Raw genomic sequence first — 25,514 nt, 5'->3', positions numbered from 1 at the left:
CACAGATAGAGAAACGTCTTATTTGGTGACTTTTCAGCTATCCAGGTTGATCTCCTTGGGACCTTATGCTTGTTGGTCAGACAGTGTTGAATTTGTACCTTTTATAGGTGACAGCCCTCATTAGTACCCAACGTTACGAGGCATTGGATTGGCATCAAAATTATAAAACGACTTTGTTGTTTGTTACCCATCCTTTAGCCAAGCTTCCTCACTAGTGTATTCAGATGTGTATGTGTATTATCTGGCCCTGCAGGACTATGCCAAGAATAATAAATAATAAAGTGTGTGTGTGTGTGCCTGTTGCAGACCTCAAGTTCATGTAGCTTGCCAGACCATAAGATTGCAGCCATGTTTGATCTGACTCAAGAGTTCAAACAGCAGCACTACCTGACTGGCCTGCTGCTGACTGAACTCAGTGCGGCTCTCGATATGGAATCAGAAGGGTCAGTCCAACACACAACACAGAGATGGAATATTGTTAGCATCATTAGTTTTCAGAATATTAATAACACTAGTTTCTCTTTATTTTGTATATATATTTTATTTGTTATATTATTTGTAGTGCTCAGGTTTATATTCCTTAAGCAATACAAAGTGTAACTTTGAAGATTACATTATTTACTCACTGGTAAACAGTACTCTGTCTTTTCTAAGTTCTCCTGATTGAGTTACTATATCCTTCCTGGCAGCACGAACCATTCTGTTAATTTTCCTATGAAAAAGGTGTTTCCACCCACAGAACTGTCGCACACTCAGTGTTTTTAGTTTTTCTCACCATTCTGTGTAAACTCTAGAGACTGTTGTAAGTTAAAATCGCAGGAGATCAGCAGTTTCTGAAATACTCAAACCAGCCCATCTGGCACAAACAACCACAGTTAAAGTCACAGAGATAACATGCTGATGTTGATGTGAACATTAACTGAAGCGCTTGACCTGTATCTGCATGATTTTATGCATTATGCTGCTGCCACATGATTGGCTGATTGAGATAACTGCATACATGTGCAGGTGTACAGGTGTTCCTATTAAAGTGGATGGTGAGTGTATGCTATTGTGATTAATTTATCTGCATGTGTGTGTGTGCATGTGTATGTATATGTATGTAGAAGTAAGGTGCAGCGCAAGGCCATAAATTCCACATACAGCCTATTGTGTGCTCATGATTTGGACCCTCGGTGCGCAAGGTTAGAAGTCAGGACTAAGATTGCTGCTCTCTACCTCCCCCTGGTGGGCATCATCATCGACTCCCTCAACTACCTCGACTTCACAGGTACTCTTAAAGTTTTACTCACAAGAACATCCTCATATCAGCTTTGTATACACCTGCATGCGTGTGTGTGTGTATATTTAGTAAATATATATATATATACTATTTCTACAGTTTCTGAGTCACGTGGCAACAAGGCCAAGTCCAGTGGGCCAGAGGACGACTTTGAAAATGTTCCTCCTATCAATCAGTCTGTTGCCATGGCAATCGCAGGAAACCCGTTCAACACCTTGGCGAGAAATGCGCTGGTGTCCATGGCCTCTGTGGTAAGAAGTACATGATTTCTTCATGGTTTTTTTACTACTGTATACCCAAACTAATACAGTTGAGGAACAAAGAAAAGTAATTTGTCAGATAATAGACATTATTTAAGACGGTAAGCTAGGCGTAGACGTCTTGCCATTTAAACGAAATAGCTGAATTAAAGAAATATTATGTCTATTTAGTATTAGTCTCAAATATTAATGTATGTATTTTGGATAAAACACTTCTTGGTAATTGACTCAAATATGTATTTGGAACCTGATTTATGTTACCAGAACCTTTTTGAATTAAAATCAACATTGAATTCTTTTTCACTGGCCTCTGTGTTCAGCCTTTCATCCCTCCTTCTGTTCCTCTTCATCAGTGGATGTCAATGATTATCTTTTTTTTTATTCATCTGATAAAAACTCTGTTACAGTCCTGTCTCCTTATTCCACAGTCAGGTAAAAGCTGTAGCACGCTCTCTGCAGAGACCAGCCGTAACCTGCTGGTGTGTTTCCTGTGGATCATGAAGAATGCAGAGCAGAGCCTGATCCAGCGTTGGATAGTGGACATATCCCCCTCTCAGCTCAGTCGCCTTCTCGAGCTCCTCACTATCTGCACCTCCTGCTTTGACTACAGGGTGAGGGCCTTTTATTTAGGATTTTAAGACACTTCAGTGTTTTAGTCGAGCGAATCTCTATATACGGCCACAGTGTCGAGTGTGTGCGTTGACGTGAACAAGGATTTTGGCAAATTTTTCGGAACACCTGTTTACTCAAAACGTGGCAGTCTAAAGTCAGTTGTCGGAACAGTTATAACAATAAATAACACTTTTTAACAAATTATGTCGAACACCTTCGTTAACGTTTCAGTCAATGGTATTTGACAGTGAAGCTGTAAAACTGTGCGGTTCGCTTTTTCAGAGGAAGGAATGTGAAATGTTTTACATGTGTAGACGTGCATGCCAGATTGTTCCTAATCTTTCATAGGTTTTGTATACACATTATACAGTTCACAATTGCTCAGCGGACAAGCGGGTACAGGTGATATTAAACGTTCACCATGTATATATCCATTTTCTTTTTCATTTAATTCATCCATCAACCTCAAACCTCCATCAAAAACTAAATCCAGAAGGTTTGTTTAAATGTAGCACCAGTTTGTATATACGTCTCTCCGTGGAGCAAAGCACGTCAACGTTGTGTGCTGTTCTTTTTTCCGAATCCAGCCGCTTGCTGCTGTACACGTGCGAACAGAGGATGTGGTCTGGCTGTTGGTAGGAACTTGTTGCATTAGGTAAATTCAGTTAGCTAGAACAGATGCTGGACAATATTGTCAGAAGCAGGAATATGAAAAGATGTGGAAACAGTGACTGAGCAGAAATGCAGTACAGTGCAGCACAAAACTGTTGTACCAGTCTAAATGCTAGCACAACACACATTCAGCTTGCATTTAAACACTTCAAAAATGAATATGCTAACCTGATCCCACCAGTGGAGTTACATAAGTTGACACTTTTTTTTATGCTGGTTACTTGGTCGTCCATGCAAGCAGTTGAGACTGGGCAAGCACATTGGAGCTTTCATTGCCCATTGGACTAGCTAATATATTTCTGATTTGTCCACCCCTGGTGTATTTAGCATTTCATTAACTGCCCTTAAGATTCTCTTATTTAGGTTTTGAGTTAATCGGTTCTCCGTTCTTTTGTCAGTTTTGGGGAAATGTTCACATTCTTGTTCTTGGTAATTGCTTACTGTACATGCTACATGTGCAAGAGGTAGAGATTGGGTTTAAAAACTCTGGATGATCCTTTTTTTTAAGGTGTTTTCAAGAATGTGATGACGTGTGAGTACTTGCTCTCCTATTTTTGGATGTACGTATGTCATTGTGTGAATGGATGTGTGTGTGTGTGTGTGTGTGTGTGTGTGTGTGTGTGTGTGTGTGTGTGTAGGGGAAACAGAGCTCAGATAAAGTGAGCGTGCAGGCCCTACAGAAGTCTCAGCAGGCTAAAGCTCGTCTGGAGGAGGCACTACTAGGAGGCTTGGGAGCGAGAGGAGAGATGATGAAGAGGGTGGGAGGTGAGTGTTCCTCTTCCACTGCCTCTAAGGGCAGACAGAGAAATCGCTTTTGCACTCTACTTCCAGGCAGCGCAATGAATAATGTAGAGGCTCACTGGTGCAGAATGAGCTATAAAGATGATTGCTTAGCAAGACTTTCACATATGGAAGTCATGTATTGTCTACCAGAAGTCAGCCCTATTTCCTTTTGATGGAGTGATGATTTCCTTTTATTGAGTTGTCATCTCTTTTTCTCTCTTTCTGAAGCTAATGATCGGACTCAGGGCCAGAGAGACATCCTGCGCTGGAGGAAAGACCTCACACAGTGGCGCCAGACCAACGACAGACAGGACAAGTGTGTGCCGATCATTTCTCCATCTTTCTGATGCAATTTATCAGTCCGTATATCTTCTAGACCAGGTGTATTGAATTAAGATTTGTGAAAGTCTAGCTACGTAAAATTCCTTGTTTTCAAAGGTCTGGATAAGCAACTAACATGACTGAATGGTGACTAATGCCATTAGTATTAAGTTCATGGCTGTAAATAAGACAGTGACAGTATTTTTCCCCCTGCAGTGTCGCTTCACATTACCACTTTTGACTAACGCTGTGGAATCTGAACAAATGACACACATGTTTTGAAGCAACAAATAAACACATACCTCTCTGTCCAATCATATTTAAACATTTCGTTGTCAGCATTTTTTCATGTTGTCACTTCATAAATCACTCTAGAGAGGGTAAATTACATTTTTTTTATGTACGAAAGACTGGAAAAACTTTCCTTTAGATAAATAATTTATATAAATTCAAATAATCGGCCACCACAAGCTGCAACTATTTCCAAATGGTGTGTAATGTTTCTTGGTCCTGTGTGTTTTCACAGATCTAAAGCTGAGTTGGACCAGGAGGCCATAATCAGTGGGAATCTGGCCACTGAAGCCAACCTCATAGTCTTGGACCTGCTGGAGGTCATTGTGCAGGTAACAGAGGAAAGTGCAGTCCATCTTCATCACACATTGCAGTGTAATTTGTGCTTGCTTTCTTAGTGTTCATTTGAGGTAATGTAAATTCTGACATAGTCATGTCATGAGAAATAAAAGAAATCTGTTTTTGCACAAGGTGGATTAGTGATTAGCAGGTTTACCTCGCACCCCCGGGGGTTGGGGGTTTGAATTCCACCTCCACCGTGTGTGCGCAGAGCTTGCATGTTCTCCTCGTGCTTCAGGGGTTTCCTCTGGGTACTTCGGATTCTTCTCCTATTCCAAAGACATGCGTTGTAGGTTTATTGGCATTTCCAAATTGTCTGTAGAGTGTTAATGTGTGTGTGATTGTGTCCTGCGATGGGTTGGCAACCACGTCCTGTGTGTCCCCCACCTTGTTCCTCGAGTTCCCTGGCATAGGCTCCAGGCTCCCAGCAACCCTGTGTAGAATAATGAAGATGGTATGAAGATGGATGGATGGATGTTTTTGCACAGATTGAAGCTGTCACTTCAGACACGAACAAGCTAACTCGGAGACGAGGATTGAATTACTGTAAATAAATACTGTAGAAATAGAAAACCGCTGTAACGGTAGTGAAATAAATGTGTGTGCCCTGTTCCCCCCCCCAGACTGTACCATTAGCAGACTATAAGGATAGTGCGGTTGGTGGAGTTCTGAGGGTTCTGCTGCACTCACTAACATGCAACCAGAGCACCGTGTATCTATCACACTGCTTCAGCACCATCCGAGCTCTCATTGTGAAGGTACTGACCTACTGCAGTTATTTTGCAAAATGCTTTAATTTAGTAATCTAATTTATTTATTGATTTGAGCAATTCAAAAATGTGCCTAACTAATCTCTATCCAATCTAGCTGTAGCATAGATGGTTGAGAAAATGCCGAGAATACATTTCTGGAAATTCTAGGTAAAAAGGGTGTCTACTTTGAAGATGCTAAAATGCTGAATTATTTTTATTTATTAACATAATTCCCATAGTTCCATTTGTGTTACTCCAGAGTTTTAATTACTTTATTATTATTCTAAAATGTGGGGGGAAAAAAAATAAAAATAAAGAATGAGTGTGTCTAAACTTTTGACCGGTAGTGTATATGGGCTTACCACAGATAATAATTTAGCTGTAATAAAAAAACAACAGAAAATGTATTTACTTGAAATTCAATTATAATATTATTTAAAGGCAGTTGCTGAAAGCTGTCCATCAGAGTTTAATATAACGCTATACAAAGCTAATTTAAATCTATAAACATCAGCTTCTAACAATAGTCTAACAGACATTAAAGAATGTCTTACCAAAGGGTTATTTTTTTTATTTTTTTTTTTTAAATCTAGTTTTATTCAACTTTCCAACACTGGAGAAATACAATAAAAAGTAGTTCTGGTTACTTAGAAAGGTTTTGTAGTGTCCGTGCATGTTTAGGCCAGCGCAATAACATTCGTAACACATAATCAAGTTCTTCATTGTGAAAAAGCAGTCCCATATCTTTCCCACCTTTTATTGATGGAATTCAACAATGGATCATCATTATTGTGAGTGGTGATCACATGCTGCAGTGGTGGCTCGATGGAGTATTTCTTTAATGAATTTTTTAGTTAGTATTAACAACGGTGTTGTACTGATGATTGTGTTATAATCTGGTCTGATGGGTTGTAGTTTGGGGACATGTTATTCGAGGAGGAGGCCGAGCAGTGTGCAGATCTGTGCCAGAAAGTGCTTCAGTACTGCAGCAGCTGTGTGGACAGCAACAGGAACCAGGCCTGTGCTACACTCTACCTCATCATGAGATACAGCTTTAGTTCTGCCAGTGTAAGTCTCTCTCTCTCTCTCACTCTCTCTTCTCTCTCTCACACACACACACACACACACACGATACACTGTCTCACCATGAAAACAACTATAGATGAGCAGCTAGAGTAAGACCCTCCACTTACACACCTGTTTCATTATGAGAGATATGACTAGAGTGCTTGCACGCACACACATACACACTTGCTCTGCACTTAACCTCATCATGATCTACGGCTTCAGTTCTACCAGTGTAAGACCCCCTCACACATACATGCATAGACACACACACACACACACACACACACACACTTGTGATGCACTTTATCTCTAAACAAAATACATCTATAGATCATTAGCTAGTATAAGAACCGCACACACACACACCAGCTCTGTATTCTTTATCTGTGTCTCTTTCACACAACACGCACACACACGCATACATAATTGTCGTACTATCTCAGTGAGGACTTTTTTTTTTTCATTGACAAAATTATTAATACAGCTCATTATTACGATACACCTAAATCTAAACCTTACCAAACATCTGTAACCTTTTACAAGAGCAAACCTTTTGGCCCCTTTAGTCCCCCACCCCACCCCAAAACAGTTTTGTTTAAAACTGAGCATATAAAGCCAGTTTTCCTTATGGGGACCAGCTAAATGTCACCACAAAGTCAAAACTGTTAGCAAGATATAAAAACAAACCCACATACACACATACATATACAGTAAACCTGTGATACACATCTCAAAAATGAAATATAGCTGTAAATCATTGGCTAGTATAAGACACCCCTGCCGCCCCGAGTGCACCAGGGACACACACACACACACACACACTACACTTGAGTGCATCATGAGATGCAGCTTTACAGCTATAACATTCACACAGAAAGACACACACACACAGAGCTCCAGTCAAGAATTTCCCAAACAGAGCCATGGCCAGCCAGTACAGTAAAACTAGCCATCACTGTTTTCCATATTCTATTAGGTGCATCTGTCTTTCCAAATGCCACAATCAGACAACAAAATCCAGTCCACTTGTTGTACTGGTTAAAAATTTGCCCTAACACACACACTGAGAAGATAAACGAACAATGACTTCATGAGTCAGTATGTTGCTGCTTTTTGAAAGTCGCTGTTGCTGTGATACTGAATTAAATCTAGGTGCATTGGCTCCTAATAGAGGTTTCAGAGAAGCTGTCACCCAAACATGCTTGACATTTGTGTTCGATTTATTTTGCTCAGTACCATCATACCTCACGTATTCCACTAATGGTGGTGTGTTTTGTTTGAGGTCTGTGTGTCTGCTCTTTTCCTGTGTGCACTGGTTGTATGGACTATTTCCTCTGTTCATGTCATTTACCTCCCCTCACCAAACACACACACACACACACACTCAGCCCTCCCCGAACAGATGGCTATGTTGTTTGCTTTCCCATTCATCTTTAATGGAGAAACGATGAATGTTTCCCCGTCTCTGTTTGCCTGAGTGTTTGGTTTGCCCTGACAGTTACCTCCATTGTCATTATTATAACCTTTGAATGAGTCATGTCGATTCCAAGCCACAATGACTCACTTGTTTTTCTCTCTTCAACCCCAGTTTTATGTTCGCCTGGCTCGCTTCTCTCATAGTAGACGGCACGCCGGTTCCATAAAACCATGGGTTTTAAGGCAAACCGGAACTTAATCAGCTGTCGAATATCGACACCATGACAATCCTCATGGCAAAAACTGGCCACAGAACAGACGAGTGTCTTGAGATGTCTCGCACATGTGGTCAAACCAGCAGAACGGTGCCACTGAAATGATCCATTGGCAATTATGTCCAAGTTAATGGGATCATTTTGTGGTTTCCTGATGCTGAGCAAGATGGATGGTGCATTTGCTGCCCTTGGCTAGGTCCACCTCAGAATCAATGAGCTGAGACTATGATGCCAATGTCCAATAGAACTGGCACTGTGCCATGCTTCGTTCTCAGTTTCTCACCTGCAGCGGGTAAAAATTAGCTTAAATAACCTCTGAGGCTACCCCAGATTAAGACCCTTGGGCAGACTGATGCTGATATAAAGAGTATTATCCAAATATGATTAATCAGGCTTCGTGATGAGTTGGCCTGAGGGGAGTTATTGAGCATTCAGTAACAGAGGATTATGTAGCGCTGTAATAAAAGTAGTTACTTAAGGAATAATACATGACAGAATTAGCTATTATAGGAAAATAATGAAGGGATGGTGTTATCTGATTACCATCCTAAATTTTCCTGTAACTGCATGCTTTGTCATTTCAATTTGCCAATGATGATCATTTTCTTATAATTAAAAACTGACTTGATCAGTTTATTTACATTTAATGTTGTGAAAAGTTAGGTTTTCAACACCCTTGATTTTTCTCTCTTATGAAGTTAATAATGCAGTTTATCATGTTACTGAGACACCAGAAAGTCCTTCTATTCTGAACACTTACTTACTGACTGTTACAAAGTACTAATGCTGGAGACTCCTTCTATAAAGAAAGCTTCACCATATCAAAGATTAAACATTTTTCTACTTTTAATTGTCAGGATTATCTTGCGTGGTGTGAATAAGCTGTTGCTATAGAAATGATAATGTGTTCGAACAAGTGCGTTAGTATATAAACCTGTGATATGAATTACAGTCTGCACTACTTTCAGAGCAGCTGCTGTAGTATAGAATCAACACCTTCCGACCAATCAGAATCAAGTATTCAACGGCGCTTTAGTATAAACTGTTCTACAGCATTCCTCTACGAAACATTCCACTTTGCTATTCTGGATGTTCTGCAAACTGTTTTACACCACATGCTGTATTCTCTGCCATACAGTCACACATCATTTACTGGTTGTGATGCATGTTCCTTGCTCCCTGAACAGAATTTCTCTAGAGTGAAGATGCAGGTGACCATGTCGTTGGCGTCTCTAGTAGGAAAGTCCTCGGATGTGCACGAGGAGTACCTGCGTCGCTCTTTTCGCACCATTCTAGCCTACGCAGAGGAAGACACAGAGATGCAATCCACGCAGCTTCCTTCACAGGTAAAATGCTACAGCTAAGCCAGTAAAACAGTTTGCGGTATGTAGTACCACAGATATGCCAGAGTATCAACCTGCGGTTCTTGCCTGGTTTCCCACTAAAGCTAAGCAGAGTTGAGCTTGGCCAGTACCTGGTTGTGCGACCTCCTGGGGAACACTAAGGTTGCTGCTGGAAGTGATATTAGTGAGGCCAGCAGGGGGCACTCACCCTGTGGTCTGTGGGGGGCCTAATGCCCCAGTATAGTGACAGGGACACTATAATGTACAAACAGCACTGTCTTTCGGATGAGACGTTAAAACGAGGTCCTGACTCTATGTAGTCATTAAAAATCCTAGGACACTTCTCATAAAGAGTAGGGATATAACCCCGGTGTGCTGCCGAAATTCCCCCATTGACTCTTATCTATCATGTCCCCCTAATAATCTCCATCTCTGAATTGGCTACATCACTCTCTCCTCTCCACCAGAGCTGGTGTGTGGTGGGCGTTCTGGCACAGTATGGCTGCCGTCTCATCATCCAGATGGATGCTACACACTAGTGGTGGTGGAGGAGATCCCCCCCCCCCCAACACAATGTAAAGCGCTTTGAGTGTCTAGAAAAGCATTATATAAATGTAACTGTAACTAGTATGTCATGCTTTTTGTAAGTCTCAAATCAAATAAAACCCTCACAGTCTAGACTGCTGAGTCAATCAATAGTGCAGCAGGAATGCTGCCAGTGAAATTATGGTCTGGTCTTCTTGATAAAATGATAGGAATAACTCTGAGTCTTCTCTTAATATGGACTTCTTGGCTACTAAATGGAATGTGTTGAGTCATGCAGCAAGAATCATGGGCAGTTTTGAATCACATTAAAGCTGATGTTTAAACAAGTGAATTTTCCAGCAAATAAAAATCTCCACGCCATCGTTTTCTCAGGTGGATGAACTTCTGAGGAATCTAAACAGCATCCTTTCAGATACAGTCAAAATGAAGGAGTTTCAAGAAGATCCTGAAATGCTAATGGACCTTATGTATAGGTAACATGTATATACACACAAAAACATGAAAAATGTAAACTCATTCAGTCACTCCATCACTCACTCACTTCATCAATCACTTACTCCATCGCTCACTCACTCCATCAGTCACTCACTCAGCCACTCAGACATTTGCTCACTCACTCACTTAGTCAGTCAGTGAGTCAGTTGGTTACTCAGTCAATCAATCAGTCTGTCACTAATTCATTAAGTCAGACAAACACCAACTCACTCAGGCATTCGCTCACTCATTGTCTCTCATTCAGTTTGTCACTCACTCAGTCATTTGCACACCTACTCACTCACTCACTTTCACTCAGTCACTCAGTCATTTACTCAGACGCTCTCACATTCATCCACTTGTTCGTCACTCATTCACTTACTCAGTTAGTCAGTCATTCACTCACTCATTCACATAGTCACTCAGTCACTCGCGCCATCACTCGTGCCATCACTCGCGCCATCACTCATTCACTCACTTGCTCCATCACTCACTCACTCACTCCATCACTCACTCACTAACTCACTCACTCCATCAATCGTTCCATCACTCACTCACTCATCACTCACTCACTCACTCCATCACTCACTCACTCACTCCATCACTCACTCATCACTCACTCATCACTCACTCACTCCATCACTCATTCCATCACTCACTCACTCACTCAATCACTCATTCCATCACTCACTCACTCCATCACTCACTCCATCACTCACTCACTAACTCACTCACTCCATCAATCGTTCCATCACTCATCACTCACTCACTCACTCCATCACTCACTCACTCACTCCATCACTCACTCCATCACTCACTCATCACTCACTCATTACTCATTCCATCACTCACTCCATCACTCACTCACTCCATCACTCACTCACTCCATCACTCACTCATTACTCATTCCATCACTCACTCACTCATCACTCACTCACTCCATCACTCATTCCATCACTCACTCACTCATCACTCACTCACTCCATCACTCATTCCATCACTCACTCACCACTCACTCATTCCATCACTCACTCACTCACTCCATCACTCATTCCATCACTCACTCACTCACTCCATCACTCACTCACTCACTCCATCACTCACTCACTCCATCACTCACTCACTCCATCACTCACTCACTCATCACTCACTCACTCATCACTCACTCATTACTCATTCCATCACTCACTCACTCATCACTCACTCACTCCATCACTCACTCACTCCATCACTCACTCACTCCATCACTCACTCACTCCATCACTCACTCATCACTCACTCATCACTCACTCACTCCATCACTCACTCATCACTCACTCATTACTCATTCACTCCATCACTCACTCCATCACTCACTCCATCACTCACTCCATCACTCACTCCATCACTCACTCACTCCATCACTCACTCACTCACTCACTCATCACTCACTCATTACTCATTCCATCACTCACTCACTCATCACTCACTCACTCCATCACTCATTCCATCACTCACTCACCACTCACTCATTCCATCACTCACTCACTCCATCACTCATTCCATCACTCACTCACTCACTCCATCACTCACTCCATCACTCACTCACTCCATCACTCACTCACTCATCACTCACTCATTACTCATTCCATCACTCACTCACTCATCACTCACTCACTCCATCACTCACTCACTCCATCACTCATTCCATCACTCACTCACCACTCACTCATTCCATCACTCACTCACTCACTCCATCACTCATTCCATCACTCACTCACTCACTCACTCACTCCATCACTCACTCCATCACTCACTCCATCACTCACTCACTCCATCACTCACTCACTCATCACTCACTCACTCATTACTCATTCCATCACTCACTCACTCATCACTCACTCAATCACTCATTCCATCACTCACTCACTCCATCAGTTGAGTGTGTCTTGCCATTCTGTGCCTCTTGCCCTCTTGTACTGTGGTTTCTTACTCTGCTTCCCATTTGCTTGTGGTTTCTGCTGTTTGTCTACTGTTTTTGAACTTACCATGGAAACTACGTGGTTGTGTCTTAGCCTTGAGGTTTGGCCCAGCATGTGCACAGACTGCATGCAAATGCTCAAAGCACACACATGTCCTTGATTTTCAGGCTGTCAGAATTGGGATTTTGCAGCCTGATTGCTCTATGAACCTCTGGGACTCAAACTCTATGTTTACATCTGTGGCAGGATTGCGAAGGGCTACCAGACGTCACCTGATCTGCGCCTGACCTGGCTTCAGAACATGGCTGAGAAGCATAACGGCAAGAAGTGCTTCACCGAGTCTGCAATGTGTCTGGTGCATGCCGCAGCCCTGGTGGCTGAGTACCTCAGCATGCTGGAGGACCACAAGTACCTGCCTGTGGGCAGCGTCACCTTCCAAGTAAGTGATAAGTCTAGCTGGAATGCAGAACTTCATCTTTCCCAGATGTAACAGCTAAAAGATACCTCATCCCACAGAATAAATTATTACATAACTGGAACACAGAGGCAAGTACACACAGTGACTCATTCAGTGACTCAAACTACCAGTCAGAAATTGCTGAAAAAAAAAGACCATACCTGTCTGTTTCCCTGTAGCTGGTGAACACAGTAATATAGTGAACCTTAGACAGGTTTAACTGTCTCTTAAAGGAAAACTCCACCCTGAAACGCATTTTATATTCACAGTTGTCTGTCACATTGTGGCATCATTTCCTATTGATTGTTCAGTGTCATATTAATGAGAAATTAAATATAGAAGTAGTGTCGAAAGTAAACGCTGGGCTCAAAGCTGTATGAAACAGCTGCGCTGAGTTACGGCAGAGACTCGGCTTGACTAGTAATAGCTCTACAAGATGATGAAGGAGAAGGTGTTGACGGTGGTTTTAGCATAAATGTCAAATCTTCAAATTTGTTTGAGCAGAGTGTACACATGAAGACATGAGAGAACTGGACATACTAAAGCACTGCTGTAGCAGTCTTTTGTATGTAGAAATGAATTCCCACTGGCACCAAGATCAGGAGGTGAAAGATGTTTAAACTAAAAAAACAAGGTCAACTTAGAATTTCATTACAAGAAGAACATTGAACACCATTGAAGATCACATGTTAATCATAAAGACTGTTTATTGTAATGCAAGTCATTCAGGGTGGATTTTTCCTGCAAACTGTGAAGCTACATTACATTAGCAATATTTATCCGGACAAGTAAAAACAGTTTATGGATTTATTGTTATCCCACAACTGGATTAGTCATGAATAATGAGGCACAATACTGGGCAAGGTTTGAATAAATTGAGGCGGTCAATGCAACTGACGTGTTCAGATATAACTCATGATTTAGAAACACAGAAGTAGAAGACGTTTTCAGCCATTCACATACAATAGAAAACTCCAAACTACTGAGATAATCAGTGCCATTTCATCCTGACAGAACATCTCCCCTAACGTTCTGGAGGAGTCGGCGGTGTCAGATGATATCCTGTCCCCAGACGAGGACGGCGTTTGTTCTGGACGGTACTTCACCGAGAATGGTCTGGTGGGGCTTCTTGAGCAGGCTGCAGAACTCTTCAGCAATGTATGTTACATATCCTAAATCTAGCTGGTGGTTTTACTTCGCTTATTGACTAAACCAGATTTTAGGTTATCCTGGTCATTATCATGGTCATTTAATTGTCTAGCTTGTGAAGGAGAGTACAGTTGTAGTATAATATATAATACAGGGTGTCCCAAAAGTCTCCATACATAGGGGACTGTATGCCAGCACCACGTCGGTTGTGCCTTCATCAGAGGAAGTTCGGTGGATGTCCACCTCTTGGTTGGTCCGCAACACTTCCAGTTGTTTTGAATTTGTTATATATATATATATATATATATATATATATATATATATATATATAATATATAAAATGAAAAATTGTGGAACTTTTGGGACACCCTGCCCTTGCATTTCATGATGGCATAAGTCCAGTTGAACTGACATACTACCTCTTCATTGTTATTGTTTTGTAAAACTTTGTTTTTGTTTTGTCAACAAAAAAATTGTTGATTCAGTTCTTCATGCATGACGGAGTGTCTCTTCTGCCATTGTCATTGAACAGGGTGGATTATATGAGGCAGTGAATGAGGTGTATAAGATCATCATCCCCATACTGGAGGCCCATAGAGATTTCCGGAAACTGGCCACCACTCACGACAACCTAAAAAGAGCTTTCGAGAACGTCGTTCAGAAGGTAAACCAGAGTGCAGATGGTGCTACTTCTGATATTGCAAGAGATTTATCAGAACATTCATTTGAATCAGGATTATTATAGTAAACAAACACTAAAACTAAAAAAAAAGAATAAAGAAATTCAATTTACACTAAAATTGACTTCAAATATGACTAAATATGACAAAGATATAATAAATGTAGTGTCTGAAAGCAAAATCAAACAGACAACAAATCAGACAGGAAATAACGTCCATTTCACTTTTTGCACTGTGTGAATGTCATACATTTAATTCAGTAGTCCAGTATACAGGTTTAAGTTATTTCTTTGTTAACATTTTTGAAGGATACACTTCTTTTATTTTATGGCCTGCTATAAAACATGTCATAGACAATCAGGAAACGGCTATTTTGTAGTTAAACTGATGTTTTTTTGCATATTCATATTTCTCAATACTGAAGCATTGAGTTAGTTAAGCAATATTCATGTACCTAAATATGTTCCATTTTTTGCTTTTCTAATTTAATGAGAAAAAGGAGTTATTTTTTAATTATAGATCTTTACCATATGATGCCTTAAGGTAAAGGATCAATGTGTAGCTTTTGCAGTCCTCTCTAAGGATCAGAAAATAAAACCTACCCTCATAACTTAGTCTGTAAGACTGAAACTAATGAAGATATGTTTGTTTGTGTTTTGTTTCAGGGTCATAAGAGGATGTTCGGTACATATTTCCGTGTGGCATTTTTTGGCTCAAAGTTTGGAGATCTTGATGAGCGGGAGTTCATATATAAAGAGCCAGGAATCACACATCTTCCTGAGATCTCCCACAGACTAGAAGTAAGAAATGTCTGAGCTTGTTTCTACTAAAAAAGTTTATGATGATACGTCAGTAATGAGTGAATTGTACAATTTGATGTAAACCTTTGTGAGAGCTTAGTGAGATTTAGTGTTTAAGTAAGTAAAATATCTCAAATTCTCATGGCTGTATGTAACCATATTTGTCCTTTGTGCAGAATTTCTACAGACAGTGTTTGGGAGACGTTCTGGAAATGATCAAGGATTCCACACCTGTAGACAGAAACAAACTGAATCCCAACAAGGTATTAAGACCTGATGTAATGCTAATTCAAAGTTCATTAAAAGAGAATTAAGCGCTAGAGTTTTCATCGAATGCAAGGCTTCCCATACTTTATAAACAAAGAAAGAACTTACAATATTGACTTCTAACTGTATTTTGCTTTAGGATCCTATTTTCTAACTACTACAAGCCCTGGCAGAAACAATGGAATCACCACACTTGGAGGATGTTCGCCCGGGTTTTTTTACTTTGTAGCAAATAAAGATATGACCCAAAAAAATTTTCATTTAATAGCTGATCATTCTGGCTTTGTGAAAAATAATACCTCGAACAAGTTAAATGAAAGTGTTTTAATTAATGGTTTATATATATTTTTTTCCAGCACAAGTTGAGGAAAAAATTATGGACTCACCTTGTTATTTGCATTGCTACAACAAATACAAAATACCAGCACAAGACTAAAAATGCAAATTAGTCTACAGTTAAAAGAGAATGCTTATAGACCCAAACCTTGGACTTTTTCAAAGGAATCTTGGCCCCTACAAGAGAGTTGTCAGTTGAAACAATGGAAAGAATTATAAAACTCCTTCAAGAAGGAAATCCAAGTTCTGCAATAAAAACAATCATTTAAAAAAAAAAAAAAAAAAAGAAAGAAAGAAACCCAATAGGGAGTGTGCCAAAAGATTTTGGTTGTTCTGAGTCAGAGGTGTCTTAAAAAATTTTAGCGCAAGTATAAACAATATGGGAAGGTTGTGAAAGGAAAATATATGGGTAGACAAAGGAAGACTAAACGTCGGGATAGAAAACTCAAAGCGATATGCCTTGAAAATAGAAAATGCACAACAAAACAAATGGGTGGAAACAAGAGTCAGCGTTCGTGACAGAACTGTTAGAAATCGGCCGAATGAAATGGGATTTATTTATTGTACCAATTATGGGTTGTTGTTTTTTTTTGTTGTTTATTCCATTTTTTTTTCTCAACATTGAGTGATTCCATAATTTTTTCCTCTACTTGATCTGAGGAAAAAAAAACAACATTAATTAAAACAGTGGAATTTAACTTGTTTGAGGTATGTTTCACGAAGTCAGAATGTTCAGCTATTAAACAAAAGACTGCTTTGTGTGAAAATCTGTGATTTGTTTATTTGCTACGAAGTAAATAAAGCTTGGTGAGCATCTTCTAAGTGTGGCGATTCCATCATTCTTGCCAGGGGTTGTACTAAACTTTCCTAGCGTTTCATTTTCATTTCATATGATGCTCGTTTGAAACGTTTCTTTTTTTTCGGAACCAGGCATATATTCAGATCACATTTGTGGAGCCGTACTTTGATGACTATGAGATGAAAGATCGCATGACCAACTTTGAGAAGAACTTCAACCTGCGCCGGTTCATGTACACCACCCCGTTCACAAAGAGCGGTCGGCCTCGAGGAGAACTGAACGAGCAGTACAAGAGGAAGACCATCCTCACCACACAGCATGCTTTTCCTTATGTGAAGACACGAATCAATGTCATTCAGAAGGAAGAGGTAACGAAGTCCACTCAAATAATCTCAGTTTCTACCTACACTAGCACTTAAAGGAAAAATCCACCCAGAACAATTAGCGTATTAACCTTAATATGATCTTCAGTTACATAGATGATGTTGAATTTGTAATGAAATCCCTTTCGTTTACATTTCTTTGATCAATGTGTTGGTCTGTTTTCGGTTTCTAACATTACCCACAATGCCATTGAACTACCTGCTGATGGTAGTGCCACTGGGAATTGATCTCTACTGAAAGAGGCTGATGCAGCAGCGCTTTAGTCTTTTAGTCACTTCCACATATGATTCAGAGTTTTCATGTTAATACTCCAATCTCATTGTGCTTGTCCTCTCGTAGATCACTAACTAGCCTCGCATAGATCATAACTCGGCACAAATGTGTCATATAGCTGCATTGCATTCTGGAGCTTTGAGTTCAGTGTTTGCTGTCTCCACTTCTTCAAAATTCCGTTAATGACATTGAAAATCTGGTGAAGGAGAGGAGGAGCTTTCGCTAACAGTGAAACCTTTCTGTTATTGCAACAACGCCATTGTTACTGCGCTAGGAGCTTGGTGGCTTAGTGGTTAGCACGTTTGCCTCGCACCTCCGGGGTTGGAGGTTCTATTCTTGCCTGCGCCCTGTGTGCCCAGAGTTTGCATGTTCTTCCTCTGCTTCGGGTGTTTCCTCTTCCAAGTCCAAAGTCACGCTTTGTAGGCTGATTGGAATTTCCGAATTGTCCGTAGCGTGTGAATGTGTGTGCGCTGCGATGGGTTGGCACCACATCCAGTGTGTCCCCCGCCTTGTGCCCCGAGTCTTCTGGGATACTCTCCAGGTTCCCCGCAACCCTGTGTAGTATAAGCGGTAAAGAAAATGGATGGATGTTACTGCGCTAGAAATGTCCCCCTGTAATGTCAGCGTAGCACACAACCACTAATACCTCACGGAATTAACACAAATACAGCTCCAACCAACAAATTAGCACCGGAATCCCCAAACACAGCAGAAATATTTCAATATAAATGTATTTCATGTGTTTCAGTGTATTTCAATGTGTTACAAGTGTACGTGTAAACATTCTTAACATTTTTCTTTCTGCAGTTTGACCTAACTCCAATTGAGGTGGCTATCGAAGACATGCAGAACAAAACTCGCGAGCTGGCTATCGCCACACACAAAGAGAAACCTGACCCCAAGATGCTGCAGATGGTTCTGCAGGGCTCTGTGACCGCCACAGTTAACCAGGTCTGACCATCTCACCTGCATCTAAACTCACTGACGTACCGTATTCCTCACCTCATTCAGCTGTTTATATACAGTAGTTATATTGTGTGGTAGAAATGTTTCCTTCTTCTCAGAAAACGTCTCTATTTTCGTCTCAGGAAATCAGACTGATATAAGCCATGAGAGTCAGTCTGAATAGTTTAAAAGTGATCTTGCCTTCCTGAGGCTGCCCAGAGCCACAGAATAACAGTTTACGGCACCAATCATGATACGTTTACTGTTGAGATGTCTCCAGAATCCTGAGGAGATGGCTGCGGTTATATGATAAACGCCAGTTGGAGGGACAACACAGGAAACGTATGGCAATCGCTCCAGTCCTGGGCTGCGCAGCCGCATCTCTCAGACAAAGGCCTATTCATGCTTTTCCCTTATGTGTTGACTTTACCTCGTGGCCTCCAATGTGCGAAGCATTCATTTTCTCTGTCAGTGCTGAGTTCAGGAGAGAAACCTCTTTTTTTTTTTTCTTCTTCTTCTTCTTCTTCCTTTTTTTCCCCTCCCCTCCCTCCCTTTTTGTTTCTTCAGGGACCATTAGAGGTAGCCCAGGTCTTTTTGAATGAAATCCCAGCAGACCCCAAACTCTACCGTCATCACAACAAACTGCGACTGTGTTTCAAAGAGTTCATCCTACGGTGAGTGTGGCATTTAAGATCTCTTAAGAAAGAGCAGCTTTTTTTTTTTTCCTTTCAGAGGGAATGACTTTTTCAGCAACTTAGACCTTTCCCTAGTAAAAAAGCGATATAGAAATGTTGCTTCCACTGAGCACTAAGCATCTAAATAACAGAGTGCCATTGTTTTGTTTTTCCTCATGGACATTTCTTAAAATGGCTGAAAGTGCTACCAGAGACCCTTTTTTATTTATTTTATTCCCATTTACTTTCCATTTGCAAAGAAAGGGGCAGGCCAAAGTTTACTGGCATTCAGCTGCATCTGATTTTTAAAAAATCTTTAACATGCCTAAATAGAAACTGTAAATAAATGGATGTCGGAATGCAGGATTTAAAAAAAAAAAAATTTTTTTAATGGACATATGGAACTTCTGAGGCAATGTTTTGCTTTGGCTTCTGAAAGTGGCTTTTATTCTGGACATATGTCAAAACTCATGCCTTAATTGCTGCCAAAATTCTGACAAATATTTACTGTAATTTCTAAATGTTTCTTTTCTTCTATAATCCATATAAGCTGGCATGACATCTTATAAAGCACATTATCCAGTGAATGTTATGACTTGCTTCAACGCTGGCTAGAGCAGGGTGTGTGTGTGTGTGTGTGTGTGTGTGTAACACATTGCTGAGTGATAGTAGAGATTAGGGAACAGCTCCTTTCTGTAGTGTTCGCAGTACACTAGCTGTATTCATGGGGATTTAAAAGGATCTTCGATAAGCAATCAACCACACTGGTTTAAAATGTAACATTTCACCCCAGGTTTTAACCACAACATCAAAGCTAGCATTTTTCACATTCGATTACTGCAGACAGCTGATCTTTTGTGAGGCTGGACAAGATTACTTTGTGCTCAGGTGGTCTGTATGCTATTACGTTTGAATTGTGTGTTTTTCTCTCTCTTTTTTTTTCCCACTTTCAAATTTCCTGTGCTTCAAATACAGATACTTGTATAAAAGAGGAGTAAATGTGCAGCCATTAATTTAGCATATTTTCCAAATATGAATGCAGTGTGTGTAAATTTCTCTTAGTTGCTCCAGTGTTTTAAGTGGCTTTCGCGTCAGTCGTTTTTCCTCTTCTAGATACAGCGACGAAAAAGACCACAGGACCACAATAAAAACATTCAGTCACTCCCCTTTTCCCAGAGGAGGTTTTACAGCCTTCAATTCTTTTTAACCCTGATTACGGAGATAACCACAGGAGTGGACAAATCCATAAATCCATCAGCTAGCTCAGCAGATGAGTAGAAGCATCAGTGTGCCGCCAAGTCCTGTGTTTCTGTTACCCAAAAACCTAGGCTAAAATGTGGTAGCTAGTAAAAGCTAGTAAAATATAATAACATATGGTGAGCTAGTCAGATAGTTAAATGCATAAATACAGGATAAAGGAAACAAACTAAAGATTCAGTGTATGATTATGTAGCACGTTGTGTTCGTGGCCTGGGGGGAAAAAAATACAGCAAATCGTTGGCCAACATTTCAGCTAATAGGTGTGGTGTTCTAGGGGGGCATGGTGGATTAGTGGTTGGCACGCTTGTCTTCGGGGTTGGGGGTTCGAATCCCACGTCTACGCCCTGTGTGCGCAGAGTGTGCATGTTCTCCCCATGCTTTGGGGGTTTCCTCCAGTTACTCCGGTTTCCGAAGACATGTGTTGTAGGCTGACTGGCATTTCCAAATTAGTGTGCATGCGGTGTTAGTGTGTGCCCTTGGTTGGTGTCCCTCTCCTTGTGCCCCGAGTACCCTGGGATAGGCTCCAGGCTCCCCCACAACCCTGTGTAGGATAAGCGGTATAGATGGATGTGGTGTTCTATCCTGGCATCAGTGAGATGACCACGTGTTGTCCTAGCAGGAGACAGCTTTACACTGCACTTTATTTTGCTTGTTTTCAGCACACTTGTTTCCCCACACCCGATTCTGAAAAGATTGCCCGTCATGAGTGCATGTTAATTAATAGTAGTATTACGATTGCTAGTATTACTATGGGGTGGGATTTGGAAGCATGTGCTATAGTTACAAAATTGAGGTGCATCACACTGCTGTGAAGCTGTGTATAATATAATGCATAATATACATAACAAATGAAAACCTTTGTTTTGTGAAAGTTAGTGAGGGGTAGGATTTTTCTTTTTCGTTAAACCTACTTGTCCGCTGGGAAAATGAATAAGCCAGACACAAAATCTGCTAGTGATTAGTCCACCCCTACACCATGTCCTCACTGTAAATGTATATGTTGTGCAGGTGTGGGGAGGCAGTCGAGAAGAACAAGCACCTGATCACACCAGACCAGCGAGAGTATCAGCAGGAATTGAAGAAGAACTACAATAAGCTGAGGGAGAACCTGAGGCCTATGCTGGAGAGGAAGATCCCTGAGCTCTACAAGCCCATCATCAAACCCCGTTTCGAGAACAGGTATGGCATCTGCTCTCTTATGTGCAATCGAGCAAAACATGAAACTTGTTGTGACCGTAGTCAAAAACAAACACAAACAGCTTACTTTTAAAAAATTTTTTTTTTAAGTCTTTTATTTTTTAACTTTAACCAGAGGTGCCAACATATACGCTTTAACCATAGCCTTTAAAGCCCCCATGAAGTGCCTTAAAATGCATAGCATTCTTCAATGTATTGACGGAATTTCCACTGAAACAGGAAATCAGGGCAGGACATATTGAGTGGCTTCGCCCCCTTTTTAAATAGCCAATAGCGTTTAGCTTACCTCACAGCCAGGAAACTTGCAATTGTTGGGGGTGGGACACTACAGATTCTAGAGAGCATCGGATTGGTCAGAAAATCTGATGAGAAGCCGAAGTGCAGAGTGATGTTATCGAAACTGCTGATCCGAATTGGTGGTAGAGAGAGAGAAACTACATTTTGAATGCACACAGAGGGCGGCTGTGGCTCAGTTGGTGGAGCGGGTTGTCCACTAATCGTAGGGTTGCCGGTTCAAATCCTGGCCCACATGACTCCACATGCCAAAGTGTCCTTGGGTAAGACACTGAACCCCAAGTTGCTCCCAATGGCAAGTTAGCACCTTGCATTGCAGCTCTGCTACCACTGGTGTGAGAGTGTGGGTGTGTGTGTGTGGGTGTGTGTGTGGGTGGGTGGGTGAATGAGACACAGTGTAAAGCGCTTTGGATAAAAGCGCTATATAAGTGCGCCATTTACCATATCTTCTAAATGTGAATTTTGTCATTGTTGTGGAGCACACTAGCTTTTAGATAACCTTAAAGCTAACATATTCATACTAAAAGTGACAAAATGTCAATTTTGTTTTCATGGGGACTTTAAGATTTTTGGCCCCTTGCTATGGTGCTACAGGAGACACCTGAAAAAGTGGACGCTTCTGCTTTCTCAGCTAAAGCAGCAGTCAGATCACATGCAAATAAAATTCACCTGGCAGAAAAAAATAATTTACTGAAGAGGACAGGACACAGGATGTGAAAGATATGAATGTGTTCTAGTTGCGATTAATTTCACTTCATGTTTACTTTATAGAGGTTAAAATTGTACTGTGAATTCGCAAAAACCATGTTTGAGGTCGGTTGAGTGTCTGTGTATGAGAACCATGAACTGATAGAAAAAGAGAGTGGGCCATTTTTATATTTTCTGGAAGGAAAAAAAAAACCCAAACATTTCAGGAATGTTATTATAACACAGTGGTCATGTGCTACTTTTCATTTGTCCCACCATCTCTATTACAAAATGCTCACTCCTATCTGCATGAAGTAAAAACGTCTCGCGTCAGCAACTTTTTTTTGTTTGGGTTCTGTGGGAATCCCAGTCCTGATCCACACATAAATTGTACTTTCACTTTTAACCTGCTGTAGCTTAATGAATTTACTCGCACACGGGTCACACAGATGTAGCAGTATAATTCTGATCTTAATGCGACTTAATTTCATTGTCACTTAAGTTACAGCTTGTAATCTTTTGAGTGAGTCCTAGCTGCCCTTTCAAACTTGTCATCTTCAAACCGCTTTTCTGTGTTGTTTGGACCAGGGACTCCATCAAACGGCACAGCTTCCGGCGGATTCCGGAGGACAGTTCATGATGTCATGAGAATGGAGGAGAGGAGAGGGAGTGGAAGAGCAGCTCCACTGGTGACTTGATGCCTTGAGCAGGGTTTCATTCACAGTATTAAATATTAGTTTATGTTCAAATTGTCAAAGGGATAATGCATGTCAACATATTTCAGTACATTGTTTTATTGCCTCCTACATTTGTCTTGATGTGCTGTTGTCCTGCTAAAAACTATTAGGCATCATTTTAGCTGGTAGGCTTTGGTAGTTTCTTTAAAAATAAATAAATAAAAACCTCATCAGATGAATAACAACCAATTTGGAGTCAAGTTTAAATATTAAACTTGATAGGCTGAGAAAACACCATACCACCTATTGTTGATAAGTTCAGCAAGTTATATAACTGTATCATACTTTTCAATAATCTGTCTTTACTTTAAAACATTCCAGCATAAGTTCTGTTATGACACGTACAGCATTGTAGATAAAATACTTTACCATTTTACTGATGCCTAATGGGAAGTTTGTGTTACAGAAATTGGATTTGAATCATGATGAGATCAAACATACAGTCATGGGCGGGGGGGAATGTACTCAATTCTGTGTCTTCAATTAATCAATTGTGTGGTCCTCACTAACCTTCTATAAACAACCAAAGAACCTCAGGTAACGACAACAACAAAAAAAAAACACAACAGATTTCAACATGTAGTATTTTTTTCCCCAAAAAGGAAACCAACATTCAGAAGCCAGGTGGGAAAAAATAAGTACGCCCTATAATTCAGTAACATGTAGAACCACTTTTAGCAACAATATCTTGATAGACGTTGGTGAAGACCACACAATTGTTATTTAGGTGCTGATCAATAAAAACATAGAATTGAAGGAGGGTGTACTTTCTTTTTCCCAATGACTGTATAGAAAAATAACTTTGGGTGAAATATCACTCAAACAGTGCAAATAAACACGTATACAAAAATCCACATGATATACAGGAATCTCTTGGCTAGTGCAGTAAAATGAGTGATTACAAAAAAAATAAAAAGATATTGACAGTGCAAACAAACTGTCCACATTTAAGCAAAATGAAGGGAGGCTAACCAGAGGCAGATTACATAACCCCAGGAAAGAAAGGCCTGTGACTTGAATAAAACCCTCCTGCGGTAAGACGTGAGTATCATCCGAGCTGCGTGTGTTCTGCTGCGCACTCAACACCCAGTGGAACGGACGGGAGGAATTTCTCATGATGGTTGAGCGCTGAGCCAGTGCAGTGAAATGCCTAGAATTTTGTGTACATGATACTGCACAGAAACAGAACTTTTAGCAGGGTTGGAAATCTCAGATGCAAGCTCTCTTTATTTATCTGGATTTTAATGAAAGAACTGCTCATGAAAATCATGTCTATACGAGATTTACAAACTGCCCCTGGTTACATTCAACATGGATTCTTTATGCTTTTGCTGAAACAATATAATATATATTTTTAGCAGAGATATATGAAATAGATGTAAATATGTTTTACTTTATTTATAGGAAGGTATAGTTTTGATTCTCACTGGTACGATCAGCATTTGCTGTAGTGTGCCAATTCACATGTTCTCATTACCTAACCTTTTTGGAATCTGTCAATATCATAACTGAATTAAGTTAACTTTTTTTTTTTTATATAAAGATAAAGCACAGTAGGTTTGTGCATGGAAATATTGTCTTTTTTCTCCCCTACATGTATATTTTCTGTATTTTTATTAACTGGAAGTTTAATTTGTTCAGGAACACTTTAGTTGGATTTTATTTCTATTTTTCCTGGGCCAGTTCTGAAAATTTTGCCAATTAGTCATAGATAACACTGCAGATTGCAGTTTACCCTTTATTTTGAAAACCATAATCATCCTTTCTGTTACACCTGTTGCTGCTCTTAACACTGTGAGAACTGTTTGGTCTATAGTGTGTTTCTCCAGCACAATGTGGATGTAAATTTATTTTGTATTATAATATTCCAAAGCACTCAATAAAAACTTTAACTGTTGAAGCTGTGTCATCTGTTCCAGCTGAAGATATGTAAGGATGGGATGGCAAATTAAAATATAAAAAAAAACATAAAATGTCTTAGCAAGATCCCTGCTGAAAAAACCTCCCCAAAACTCGACACAAACAGGCCTGATTACTGCAAACCCTGTTCAATCAAATCAACACTTAAGTAGAACTTTTCCAACAGCGTGAAGTAGGTTCTAAGGTCTTACCCAGTAACACACTATGTCAAAGTTGAAAGAAATTCCAGAAATGATGAGGAAGAAGGTGATTGAAATACT

General features: G+C 40.4%; 1 protein-coding gene across 1 annotated transcript in view; it reads left to right on the top strand.

The window, feature by feature from the left end:
- The window catches only part of dock8 (dedicator of cytokinesis 8), a 64,339-nt gene extending 39,105 nt beyond the window's left edge, over positions 1–25,234 (top strand). Inside the window, exons 28-48 of the mRNA XM_053625052.1 lie at positions 307–443; positions 1,107–1,270; positions 1,382–1,533; positions 1,971–2,153; positions 3,465–3,591; positions 3,838–3,925; positions 4,457–4,553; positions 5,184–5,318; positions 6,228–6,380; positions 9,259–9,417; positions 10,333–10,433; positions 12,642–12,834; positions 13,867–14,010; positions 14,534–14,665; positions 15,347–15,481; positions 15,658–15,744; positions 17,015–17,251; positions 18,348–18,491; positions 19,053–19,159; positions 21,428–21,598; positions 23,186–25,234. Coding sequence (XP_053481027.1) covers positions 307–443; positions 1,107–1,270; positions 1,382–1,533; positions 1,971–2,153; positions 3,465–3,591; positions 3,838–3,925; positions 4,457–4,553; positions 5,184–5,318; positions 6,228–6,380; positions 9,259–9,417; positions 10,333–10,433; positions 12,642–12,834; positions 13,867–14,010; positions 14,534–14,665; positions 15,347–15,481; positions 15,658–15,744; positions 17,015–17,251; positions 18,348–18,491; positions 19,053–19,159; positions 21,428–21,598; positions 23,186–23,237 — 2,898 coding nt within the window. The 3' untranslated portion in view covers positions 23,238–25,234. The remainder of the gene's footprint in view (positions 1–306; positions 444–1,106; positions 1,271–1,381; positions 1,534–1,970; positions 2,154–3,464; positions 3,592–3,837; positions 3,926–4,456; positions 4,554–5,183; positions 5,319–6,227; positions 6,381–9,258; positions 9,418–10,332; positions 10,434–12,641; positions 12,835–13,866; positions 14,011–14,533; positions 14,666–15,346; positions 15,482–15,657; positions 15,745–17,014; positions 17,252–18,347; positions 18,492–19,052; positions 19,160–21,427; positions 21,599–23,185) is intronic.
- The last annotated feature ends 280 nt before the right edge of the window (positions 25,235–25,514 follow it).

This window comes from Ictalurus furcatus, chromosome 5, assembly GCF_023375685.1.
Source record: "Ictalurus furcatus strain D&B chromosome 5, Billie_1.0, whole genome shotgun sequence".
Taxonomy (NCBI): domain Eukaryota; kingdom Metazoa; phylum Chordata; class Actinopteri; order Siluriformes; family Ictaluridae; genus Ictalurus; species Ictalurus furcatus.
This window is presented reverse-complemented; position numbering and strand designations above follow the sequence as displayed.